At 54.2% G+C, this 11,913-nt stretch overlaps 1 protein-coding gene across 1 annotated transcript; it reads left to right on the forward strand.

Moving 5' to 3' along the window:
* Positions 1–7,461: 7,461 nt before the first annotated feature.
* Positions 7,462–11,634, forward strand: LOC135888158 (zinc finger protein 501-like). The gene is made up of 6 exons (XM_065415970.1): positions 7,462–7,503; positions 8,116–8,242; positions 9,866–9,982; positions 10,358–10,901; positions 10,986–11,331; positions 11,416–11,634. Exons 1-6 carry the CDS (start codon positions 7,462–7,464, stop codon positions 11,632–11,634), a joined length of 1,395 nt encoding a protein of 464 aa, XP_065272042.1.
* The last annotated feature ends 279 nt before the right edge of the window (positions 11,635–11,913 follow it).

Below are 11,913 nucleotides of genomic sequence, written 5' to 3' on the forward strand. Positions count from 1 at the left end.
TTCTCACTTACTGAATTTAAATACAAAATCCCATCAGGTTTTGATTTATTGCCATCGATGGATGAATTATTTGCATGGATATTATTTTCCTCCTATAATATCTACTATTTACATTGAAAGTTTATTGAAGCACAGAAAATCTAGGAATTAAATCAAGCATTTATAGCGAAACTCTGGTTGAGTGATCATGCAAAACAAACTTAATTAGACTTTATTCAAGTTTTTTTTAGTTAAATATTAGGGGGTTTAATAAATTTTTATTAATACCCTTTCTTTGCTGGAAAGGAAAGGGTTCATTTTACGTTTTGATAGGTGAAGGGCATTTACTTGCTCTGTTGTTAACAAAAATACAGACACAAGGCAAAGGAGAGAGGGTAGAAAAGGCCAGTGAAACAGGGCTTGTGTTTTCAGAATACTGGACTGCTGGTTAGTTACTAGCAAACGCTTCAGCTGGCAAATTGGGCAGAACACCTGCTGCTTGGACTCTGGTTTATGTTGTGATCAGAGACATTATTTGATTGAAGTCTTTTTTTAGGTCAAAGCAGGTTTGGATGAATCATAGAATATCAGGGTTGGAAGGGATCTCAGGAGATCATCTAGTCCAACCTGCTGCTCAAAGCAGGACCAATCCCCCAGACAGCTTTTTACCCCAGTTCCCTAAATGGCCCCCTCAAGGATTAAACTCATAACCCTGGATTTAGCAGGCCAATGCTCAAACCACTGAGCTATCCCTGCTCCCCAGGAGAATTGAGAATGAGAGACAGGATAGGAGGGAAGGGTGTGTGGGTCAGTGTGTGACATCTCCCCTCTACCCCGCTCCTCCTTTCCACGCTCAGGGGCATGGAGGCTTCTGTGTGTGAATCCTCCGGAGGGGCTGTTCTCCCAAGCAATGGCACAATGGGTGTATGGCTATCAGGGGAGCTGGAACAATTTGTACAGTGGGGGGGGCTGAGAGCCGTTGAACCAAATGAAACCCTGGATAGGATAGAAACCCCTTCAAGCCAGGGGGGGCGGTGGCCCCCCTAGTTCCAGCGCCTATGATCGCTAGGACCCAGGAGGAGCTGGGGATGGAGCCATGGCTGGAGTCATGCTGTCCCAGCAGCAGGAAGTGACTCGCGGCCGCTGCGGGTCTCTGGCTCCCAGGCTCCTGGCGAGATCCCCGAGCCCCGGCGGCTGGGGCTGGGAGCCCGGAGCCCTGGCTGCAGCCGGGAGAGGGGAATCTCCAGCAGGGCCCTTCCGGCTGCTCCCCGGGAGCCTCTCCCAGGGCAGAGCCCCCCTTCCCAGGCCCCAGCTCCCAGGGAGGGCCCCGCTCGGAGGGAAGGTAAGAGAGACCTGCCCATTGCACCGTAACAGGGAACAATGTCTGCAGAGGGAGGGGTCAGGAGGATCTTGCTGGCTGGCTGCTCTCAGGCCTGTGTGCAGCGTGCTGGGGTTTTTAGTTAGTTGAGTGGGATGCTCAGCTCCACCTGTTTTATTAATCTCCGCTCCTTTGGCGGGTGCTGCTGGTGGGTGTCCTTTGGCACCCTGGCATTTTCCCACCCAACTGGGGAATCCGGGTGCGTGGCAGCCTTGCCAGCCCTCCGGATTGTGCCCCCAGTCTTGCGTGCTCACGATTGTTTTCCTGAAAGCCCCTGCCCCTGGAGTCGAGTGGAGATGTGATGATTTCAGCCTTCATTCGGGAAGAAAAAGTAAGTAGCTAGCCCGCGTGGCTGGGGACCCCAGTGCACCCGGCGGCTCGACAAGCAGAAGGCAAATAAAAATCCGTTATTTTGACGCCATCTCATGATTTTAAAGCCAATCGCATGATTTTTCGGGAGCCCGACTCATGATTTTTGAACATTTGGGATTGCACAACCCCTGCAGGTGAGATCCCCAACGGGTGCAAACAAAATCAATGGAGCTACAGCGGCTTCACACCAGCTAGGGATCTGGCTTGAAAAGTCTGTATTAACACGCCTATTTGAGTGCTGTCTTTGGGTTTCTTCAGAGTCAGCAAATGCCAGACAAAGTGGCATATATATATATATACCTCTACCCCGATATAACGCGACCCGATATAACATGAATTCGGATCTAACGCGGTAAAGCAGCGCTCTTGGGGGAGGGGCTGCGCGCTCCAGCGGATCAGCGTGTCTGGCTCCGACACACTGCTCTGAGCGGTGTGTTAAGGGTGCCAGGCTGGGGCCAAGGGGTTGGATAAGGGGCAGAGGGTCTCGGGGGGTGGTCAGGAGACAGGGAGCAGAGGGGTTGAATGGTTCGGAGGTTCTGGGGGTGGGGCAGTCAGGGGATCGGGGAACGGGGGCATTGGATAGGGTGTGGGAATCCCGGGGGGCCTGTCAGGGGGCGGGGGTGTGGATAGGGGGCGGGGCAGTTAGCGGACAGGGAGCAGGGGGGTTGGGTGGGGTCCTGGGGGTGATTAGGGGTGGGGGGGTCTCTGGAGGGGATGGTCAGGGGACAAGGAGCAGGGGGGCTTAGATAAGGGGTGGGGTCTTGGGAGGGTTGGTTAGGGGCCAGGGGTCTCTTGAGGTGGTAGTCAGGGGACAAGGAGCCGGGGGTGTTGTATGGGTCAGAGGTTCTGAGGTGTCAGTCAGGGGGCCGGAAGTAGGTGGGGGTCAGATAGGGGGCGGGCCTAGGCTGTTTGGGGAGGCACAGCCTTCCCTATCCAGCCCTCCATACAGTTTTGAACCCCGATGTGGCCCTCCGGCCAAAAGCACGTTCGATATAACACGGTTTCACCTATAACGCGGTAAGATTTTTTGGCTCCCGAGGCCCGCATTATATCGGGGTAGAGGTGTATATGTAAGGCTTATATCGATATTGCCAGTAAGAGCTTCATCAGAAGAATGCTACCAAGGTAGCAAAGTCCAGCACTCACAGGTAGGCAGTGCCAGAATCAAGGGAGGACTCACAACCATGTTAATTCTGCTCACATATGTGTGGGCAGAACGGCCAGTCCAATACTGTGGGCCAGGACACAGTCCGGGGTGGGCCGCCCGTTTGCCCCGCTCTTAGTAAGTCAAGCGCTTCGTAAATCTTTAACTCCACCTGACTCCTGTCATCTTGTTCAGTTGGTACAAAATTGTGTTGGCCCTGTTTGAACCCCACATTTGACTGTCCACTGTTGGTTTTTTTTGTAAGTGTAGTTTTACTAAAACCGTTCGGTTTCAAAGATCTGGTAGCATTTCTCGGCGTGCAGACGGCTCGGGATTTCTCTCATTACAGTTGCTGGCATTAAAAGGAAAAGGAAACATGGACCTGGTGTATTTACAGCATCTGTAGTTTATATCAGCGGTCCCCAAACTTTTGAGTGTCACGGCCCCCCTTACCCATGTCTGTGCCACACCCCCGCCTCCCTCCAGAGCTGGGGCCAGGAGCGAGGCTGTGGCTCTGGGGTGGGAGGGACACAGACGGGGTAAGGGAGCCAAGACTGGGGCCACAGCTGGGGGTGGGTCTGGGACCAGGAGCAGGTCCGCAGCTACAGGCCGAGGCTGGGGGTGGGGGCGGGAGCGGAGCCGCAGCCGGGCTGCGGTGGGGGCCAGCAGCCAGGCCCGTGGCCAGGTGCAGTTCCACTTCCGGCCTCGCCCCCAGCCTCGGCCCTGGCCCAGGAACAGAACCGTGGCCATCGGCTGAGGCTGGCGCGGGGCTGGGAGCGGAGCTGCCCCGAGGCTGGGGATGGGGCCAGGAGCCAGGGATGCGGCTGGAGGCAGGACCAGAGCAGAGCTGGGAGTGGGGAGAAGCTGGGTGGCGCTCCCTCCCTGTCCCTGTGGGGGCTGGCCCAGGCCCTGCCACGCCCCCCCCGCCCCCCGGACGTTCCTCCACGTGCCCATAGGGGGGGGCACGCCCGACACTTTGGGGATCTCTGGTTTATATGGATGTAATCATTAAAATTAATACTTTTCCTCCAAAAGTGCTAATAGCTGGCCGCAGTGCCTATTGCAACTGCACAGGTAGGCTGCAGGGGGGGAAAGTTTGGGAACCCATGCACTGTTCATTAACACAGGCCCTCTGTCATTTAGTGCTTTTAGACCTCTGGTCTGTGATGGGTTAAACACTTTAGTATTGGGGAGCTCTACCCAGCTGTCAGACACTGGGATGGAGGTGGTCAGGCGTAATGGTCTGAGCTGGGGCAGTCAGGCCTAGTGGTTGGAGCCAAAATCAGGAGTCTGGGGCACAGGTGGAGCGAGGCTGGAGCAGGACTAGGAACAGGGCTGGAGCAAGGCTAAGGTGTGGGAAGTCTGTTGCCCCCCCATCAGGCAGGAGACCGTTCCAAGCCCTGGAGTGACAATGAGCTGTGCTGGTCCTCCTGTGGGGTTATATATAGCCGGTCTGGGAGTCACATGACCAGTTTCTGGCTTGGGGATTGGCTGGAGCCTGGCATAGGAGGGACTCATCACCTCACATCATCTCTGTGGAATTCCAGGGGACCCCCACCCCAGCTTGTCTCCGGGGCACTAATGGGGTTAGATTAACCATTCCCCACCAAACATCCTTCTTTTCCCCTCCAAATATCTGTGTCACAAGGCAGGGCTTCTCTGCCTCTCCCACACTGTGCCACACCCAACCTCCTCTAAGGGGGATTATTTTCTTAAAACAGGGAAGTAAACAAACTCACTCCTGTGTCTCCGGTTCAGGGCCACCCCCACCAGGGATCTCTGGTGCCCCTGCTCTGGGCATCTTCCACTTTTACTTGCCTCTGCTCCCTTCCTGAAGCGATGCTCCTAGGTCTGCTTCTCAGAGACCCGTCACTGGAGTTGTCTCCTCTCCACTGTGGGGTCCTTTCCCCCAGACGCAGCCTGTCTCAATAAAACCAACTCCGATTTAGCCTTTTCCTGTCTAACTGGCCAGGTTACATAAGTTGCTTCAGAATTTCCTCATTTCCTGTCTCATTTATTGAATCCTCCTGTTATAAAATCTCTGCAAAAGTCACCAATTTTTCTTCTCTAGCCATTGGATAAGAACATAAGAGCGGCCAAACTGGGGCAGACCAATGGTCCATCTAGCCCAGTATCCTGTCTGTGACAGTTGCCAGTACCAGAGCTTTAGGGGGAGTGTACAGAACAGGGCAGAACAGATCCACTCTTGTCTTCTCCTCCCAGCTTCTGGCAGTCAGAGATTTAGGGTCACCCAGAGCACGGGGTTGCATTCCTGACCATCTTGGCTAATAGCCACTGGTGGACCTATCCTCCATGAACTTATCCAGTTCTTTTTTTGAACCAAGTTCTACTTTGGGCCTTCACAACATCCCCTGGCGAGGAGTTCCACAGGTTAGTTGCACATCATGTGAAAAAGAACTTCCTCCTGTTTGTATTAAACCAGAGCTGCTGCGCCACTGATACCCAGAGGCTCTCCTTCGCATTAGCGCTCGCAGGAGCCGATCTAGCTACTGGGAAAGCCAGTGCCCCCGGGAATGGACAGTAACCAAGTCTCCCAGCCAGAGGGAGAGGCGACATGAAATAGAAAGGGAGAGAAAGACTTAAAAGGGGCAGCAGGAGCAATAAATGGAGAGAGAGGTTCCCAACTCCCAAACCTGCCCTGCTCCATTGACTGCATCTGTCCTCCCTGGGCAGAATTTCATGGGAACAAGGTGTGTGAGACTCTATGCCTATATCTAGCTGTGCGTTTCAACTGGCTGACCAGTTCAGCGCAGCTACAAGATGCCATGAAATATGTCACTGGGAAGCCAAGAACTCACTGATCATTAATCTTGCAAGATGTGTATATGATCGACCCACAACGGAGTATATAGATCTGCTGAAATTATGACGGGAAATGTGTTTAAAAGGCATGCCAGGGCCCAGGGGGAGTTGATAAACTGTTTTTTTCCAGAGACAAAGGAATGCGGATCTGCCTGCTTAAATGTGTCTCCCATATACATGGAGCAAGGTGTGTCCAGAGACAAAGAAAAGCATATTTGCATGCCAGGCTGATGAAGGCATGAGGAGAGCAAAGTGTGTGTGTGTGTGTGTGTGTGTGTGTGTGTGTGTGTGATCACTTAACACAGGGGCTCTCAACCTTTGCAGCTTACTGTCCCCCTTTCAGGAGGCTGATTTGTCTTGCGTACCCCAAGCTTCACCTCACTTAAAAATGACTTGCTTACAAAATTAGACCTAAAAATACAAAAGTGTCACAGCCCCTAGTACTGAAAAAATTGCTTCCTGTCTCATTTTTACCATGTAATTATAAAAGAAATCAACTGGAATATAAATATTATACTTACATTTCAGTGTATAGTCTATGGAGCAGTATAAACAAGTCGGTGTCTGTCTGAAATTTTAGTTTGTGCTGAGTTCACTGGTGCTTTTTCTGTAGCCTGTTGTAAAACTAGGCAACTATCTAGACGAGTTGATGTACCCCCTGGAAGACCTCTGCGTACCCCCAGGGGTACACGTACGCCTGGTTGAGAACTACTCTTAATCTCAACAGGAGATGGAGGCTGCACCTTCTCGCCTCTTGAAGTGGGGTTAAGGAACTTTGTTCCGGGAGAGAGCAGGATGCTGCAGGGAGACAGTGTTGGGGAAATTCGGGAGTGGCGGGGATTTTGGGGGGTCATTCTGCCAACAGAACGGGCTCTGGCCTCTGTAGGTTTAGAAATAATCAGGGGTTCAATCGGGTGAGGAAAGCAGAATGGCCAACCCCAACTGTTCAAAAACCATGAGTCAGGCTCATCCAGAATCATGTGATTGGCTTTAAAATCATGAGATCATGTAAAAATAAGAGATTTTTATTTGCCTTCTGCTTTTTGGGCCTTTCGGGTGCACTGGGGTCACACGTTGAAGCTTTCGCTACAGCCACGAGGGCTAGAAACTTGCCCTTTTCTTTAAGAATGAAGGCTGAAATGATCACCTATTCACTTGACTCCAGGAGCTGGGGCTTTAAGGAAAACAATAATGATCATGAGACTCATGACAAAAGCCTGAGAGTTGGCAACACTGTGAAAGCCGGGATGTGACTGCAAGACTTGTTTGCTGGTTGCGAGTCACAACAACATAACATTTAAGGCATCCAGAGTTGCAGAGCCAGGGTGACAAAACCCCTTAATGGTCTGGGCTGAACCCCCAAATTGCCACAGTGAGGAGCAGAGAGAGGACAAGTCGGTTCCTGCCTCTTCCGAGTCCCCATGCTGCTGGGGGGACTCTCTGCTCTTGTGGGGGGGGAATCCCCCGACGTGGGCCTGTCGATTCTGCTCTTTTCTAGCGTTCGTTACAGTGACTCTATAACAGGGAGGGTTTAAAACTCTCTGGGTGGGTTTAGTCCTGGTAGGAAGGGCCGGGTCTGCACTGGAATAAAGTGACCCAGTGTTTTCCCAGCACGGCAGAGTCTACAATGTAGGGAAAGAGCCTTGTGGGGGGCGGGGGTGTGAAATAGACGAAAGCCCCTTCTGAAAGCTCCCCAGTTGCTCCTCTCGCCCCGACAGGCTGCAGAATAACGACCACGTCTCACTCCAGATCGTCCCATCGGACCATGAAACAGGGACGGAAAACGGTGGGAGCGGAACCTGCTCGGGTAAGGGATTTGAAGAGAGGTCGCTGCTAAAGGAAGAGGGCAGAAAATAGCACATGTCGAGGGAGGACGGGGACAGTAGGTCATTGATATGCTGGGACTCCTCAGCCTGGGGCTGGAGTTTTAGATCAGGGCCATTGGAAGAGGGAAGAAGTTCCCCCATTTCTACAACAGGGAACAACCCCCCTACCCAAGGCTGGAGAAATTTACCAGACTCCCAGTGCCGGAACCAGAAACTTCTAGCCAGAAACAGACAATGGTGAGGTACAGGCGAGATGTCCCATCCTGGAGTTCCAGCTCCTGAGAAGGTGAGGGGTTGGGATTTCTCTCCCTGGACCCGTTTTGGGGGCGCCATTTCCCGTATCACCCTCTGGCTGGTAGGAATGTGACGAACATGAAGGTCCCTGCTCTCCTCCATCTGCTGGGATGGGAAGGACAAGGAGCGCTCACCTTCTCCCCCCCTTGAAGCCTCCTGGCTCCTCTGAGCAGGGTGGGGGTGGGATTCTGCTACTCTGTCCCCCCCAGAGCTTCCATTTTATTGGCCCTCCTCCCCTGTGACTAGCGGGACTGTGGCTGGGGCAGCAGGTGCTGAGTCGGGGACTCTTGGTGTTTCAGATACCGGTGACCTTCGAGGAGGTGGCTGTGTATTTCACCCAGGGGCAGGGGGCTCTGCTGGACCCCGCTCAGAGAGCCCTCTACAGGGACGTCATGCAGGAGAACTACGAGACGGTGACCTCGCTGGGTAAGGGAATCCCGGCCCCTCGGTTATTAAAGCCACACGGTCCATGAGGTGCCCAGTTCAGCTTCTGCTCAGGTTCTTTCCAGCTCGCTTAGATTTTAGGAGAATGGGCTGCACAAGTCCCCAGATCCAGTGAGACAGAGACTTTCAACTTCACACCCCTCCCACGTGATGGGGGAGGCAGAAACACAATGGAGATGCTAAGTCGTCCCTATCCCCACAGCTTTCAAGGGGGGGCGGAAGCTTGTATTTGCCTGCCTGTGTTATTTCTCCCCGTCCCCATAGGTGCTGGAACTAGGGGTGCTGGCGGTGCTGTCGCACCCCCTGGCTTGAAGTGGTTTCCATTATATACAGGGTTTACAGTTTGGTTTAATGGCTCTCAGCCCCCCCACTGTACAAATTGTTCCAGCCCCCCTACCTGTCCCCCTCCCTTCCTGGGCCTAGCCCCTGGGCAGGGCTCTGGCCTCTGTAGGTTTAGAACTAGGCAGAGGCTTGACACCAGATCTGTGTCTGCATCATGAAGTCCCCCAGAGTGCACAGATCCTGGAAACTCCCACAGAACAGCCCGTTCCCTCAACAGACACAGGGCTGGCTCCAGGTTTTTTGCTGCCCCAAGCAATAAAATTTTTGGCTGCCCCCCACCCCAGCCCTGGGCTCTCCCCCCCCCCCCCCACCAGTGCCCTCTCCCACCCGCACCCCCTGCCGCCCCAGCCCTGGGCTCTCTCCCCCCCCCACCTGCACCCCCTGCCGCCCCAGCCCTGGGCTCTCTCTTCCCCCCCCCACCCGCACCCCCTGCCGCCCCAGCCCTGGGCTCTCTCTTCCCCGCCACCCGCACCCCCTGCCGCCCCAGCCCTGGGCTCCCCCCCACCAGTGCTGACTCTGCCCACTCCCCCCTCACCTCCAGCCGGTCCGGCACTGGCAGGGTCGGGGTAAGCAGCGAGGCTCCCGGGCTTCCATCTCCAGGATCGGCCAGGACCCGGGAGGGCAGAGCCGGGGAACCGCCCCGGCAGGGGGCTGAGGAGCTGGGGCAGGGTAGTCCCAGAGGGAGCGGAGCCCCAGAGAGCGGGACAGGGCCCCGCACGGCAGCCGCCCCGCCCTCTATGGCCCCGCTGCTGCTGCTGCTGCTTCTGGCCGCCCTGCCGCAGTCCCTGGGCGGCTCGGGCCACTTCACCCAGCCCCGGCTGCGGCGCTGGGGGGCGACTGCCCTGCGGCACCTGCAGGCGGCTCCGTGTGCCCCACGGGGCGGCCCCCAGCCCGAGTGTCCCCTGCTCGGAGCCTGCCCAGCCCAGCCACAAGATGCGGGCGCTGCGCCCCCCGTGCACGACGCGCTGCTGCTGCCAGGGCCGGCTCTAGGCTTTTGCCGCCTGAAGCAAAAAAAAGATGGCCGGAATGCCGCCCCTGAAAATGTGCCGCCCCAAGCACATGCTTGGTTTGCTGGTGCCTAGAGCCGGCCCTGAACAGACGCCTGCCTCGCCCATCAGGCCTCAGTGACTGCGTTCCCAGTTGTTCAGATTCCAGCCCAGCGCGGGGCCAGGTTAAAATCAGGGATTGTTCTTTGTGACAAATACTCTTCCAATGCCTGACACGCCCTCATCTCGCTTGGTTTCCTCTCCCCCCGCCCCATAGCAGGATTCCCCCTTCCCAAACCTGAGCTGATCGCCCGGCTGGAGCGAGGGGAAGAGCCGTGGGTCCCGGATCTCCAGGCCTGCGAGGAAAGGGAGAGCCCGAGAGGCGCCCGCACAGGTGAGGAATCGATGAAACGAGCACAAACCACCCGGGGAGTGAAGGAAAAAGCTGGGACTCCCACAAATGTGCTGTGAGTGAGAGCCCCCAGTTCTGCCTCATCTCACCCAGGTCAGGGCTGTAGCCAGCAGGGGTCACGTCCTCCTGGCAGGTGTCACTCACAGCTTCATACCCACCCTGGCTGCCAGTTGGCAGGAGTTCCCTCCCTGACTTTACTTCCCCCTTGCTGCTTGGCTGGGATGTGGAGGCAGCATGGAATTTCTCAGTATTTCCTCTAGTTATTGTGTTGTTAACCCTCGTCACTATTCTCCTGTCGTTTCTCTCTGGCACTGGGAATGACTCCTGTCTGGATCCTCTCTCTCTCTGTCCCAGCAGGTGATGGGATGGTGAGTGAAAACACGGAGGAGAAGCCGCAGCAGGAAGGTCCTGAGCAAGTGGAACCACATGGGATGTTATTGGAAAGATCTGAAGAGGATTTTACCCATGAGCGGCGAAAAGCCTGGGGAAATGGGCACAAGCCAGAGAGGCAGCTGGGAACCCATCCAGGGCAGAAAGTGGGTAAATCCACTGATCATGGGGGAGTTTGCAAAGACCCCAAGGAAACCACAGCCCAGCAGAGAATCCCATCAGGAGTGAGAGACAACACATGCTCCGAGTGCGGGAAAAGCTTCAACCGGAGCTCAAACCTTATTTCACATCAGAGACTCCACACTGGAGACAGGCCTTTTACATGCCTTGAGTGTGGGAGACGTTTTAATCAGCGAGAGCACCTCGTTAGGCATCAGAGACTCCACACTGGAGAAAAGCCCTATAAATGCCTGGAGTGCGGGAAAAGCTTCATTCAGAGCTCACATCTGATTAGACACCAAAGAGTCCACACGGGCGAGAGACCTTATATGTGCCCGGAGTGTGGGAAAATGTTTCGCGACGGCTCAGCCTTTATTAACCATCAGCGAATCCACACAGGAGTTAAACCCCATAAATGCCTCGACTGTGGGAAAAGCTTCATTCAGAGCTCCCAGCTTATTACACACCAAAGAGTCCACACGGGCGAGCGACCCTACAAGTGCCCGGAATGTGGGAAAATGTTCGGTGACGGCTCAGTTCTTATTAATCATCGGAGAATCCACACGGGAGATAAACCCCATAAATGCCTCGACTGTGGGAAAAGCTTCAATCGGAGCTCAACCCTGGTTAGACATCAGAGAACCCACACAGGAGAGAAACCCTTTATATGCCTGGAGTGCGGGAAAAAGTTTAGTGAAAGTTCAGCTCTTATTGTGCATCAGAGACTCCACACTGGGGATAAACCCTTTAAATGCTCTGACTGTGGGAAAAGTTTCATTCTGATCTCACGGCTCCTTGCACATCAGAGAATCCACACGGGCGAGAACCCCTATAAATGCCTCGAGTGCGGGAAAAGGTTTAGTGACAACTCAAACCTTATCATGCATCAGATTAGCCACACAGGAGAGAGACCCTACAAATGCCTGGTCTGTGGGAAAAGCTTCAGTCACAGCTCAGATCTTATTAGACATCACAGAACCCACACTGGAGAGAGACCGTATAAATGTCTGGACTGTGGGAAAAGCTTCAGTCAGAACTCAAATCTTATTATACATCAAAGACTGCACAAAGGAAAAAAACCTTGACTATGGTGGAACTTTCCATTGGGGCTTTGAGCATACAGTGCATCAGCAAATCCACACAGGGAAGAAACCTCTTAAATGACCTCAGGGTGGAAATGATTCCAGTGAAGGAAACAGCATATTGGATCTCAGAGATTCCACACAGGAGAGAAATTCTCCCTGTGGCCTTTTTTTTTTTTTTTTAAAGTATCTATTTCCTAGTTCCTGCACACACTAGGGGCCTTTGGCTCTTAGGGATATCTGCCCGGAACATGAACATCTTTCCTGTGAAAATGTTTTTTT

This window comes from Emys orbicularis, chromosome 13, assembly GCF_028017835.1.
Source record: "Emys orbicularis isolate rEmyOrb1 chromosome 13, rEmyOrb1.hap1, whole genome shotgun sequence".
NCBI lineage: Eukaryota > Metazoa > Chordata > Testudines > Emydidae > Emys > Emys orbicularis.

Coding starts and splice junctions, on each gene's coding strand:
- LOC135888158 (XM_065415970.1), top strand. CDS start 7,462: ATGAAACAGGGACGGAAAACGGTGGGAGCGGAACCTGCTCGG. Junction 8,243..9,865: donor CGAGACGGTGACCTCGCTGG/GTAAGGGAATCC, acceptor CCCGCCCCATAG/CAGGATTCCCCCTTCCCAAA. Junction 9,983..10,357: donor CCCGAGAGGCGCCCGCACAG/GTGAGGAATCGA, acceptor CTGTCCCAGCAG/GTGATGGGATGGTGAGTGAA.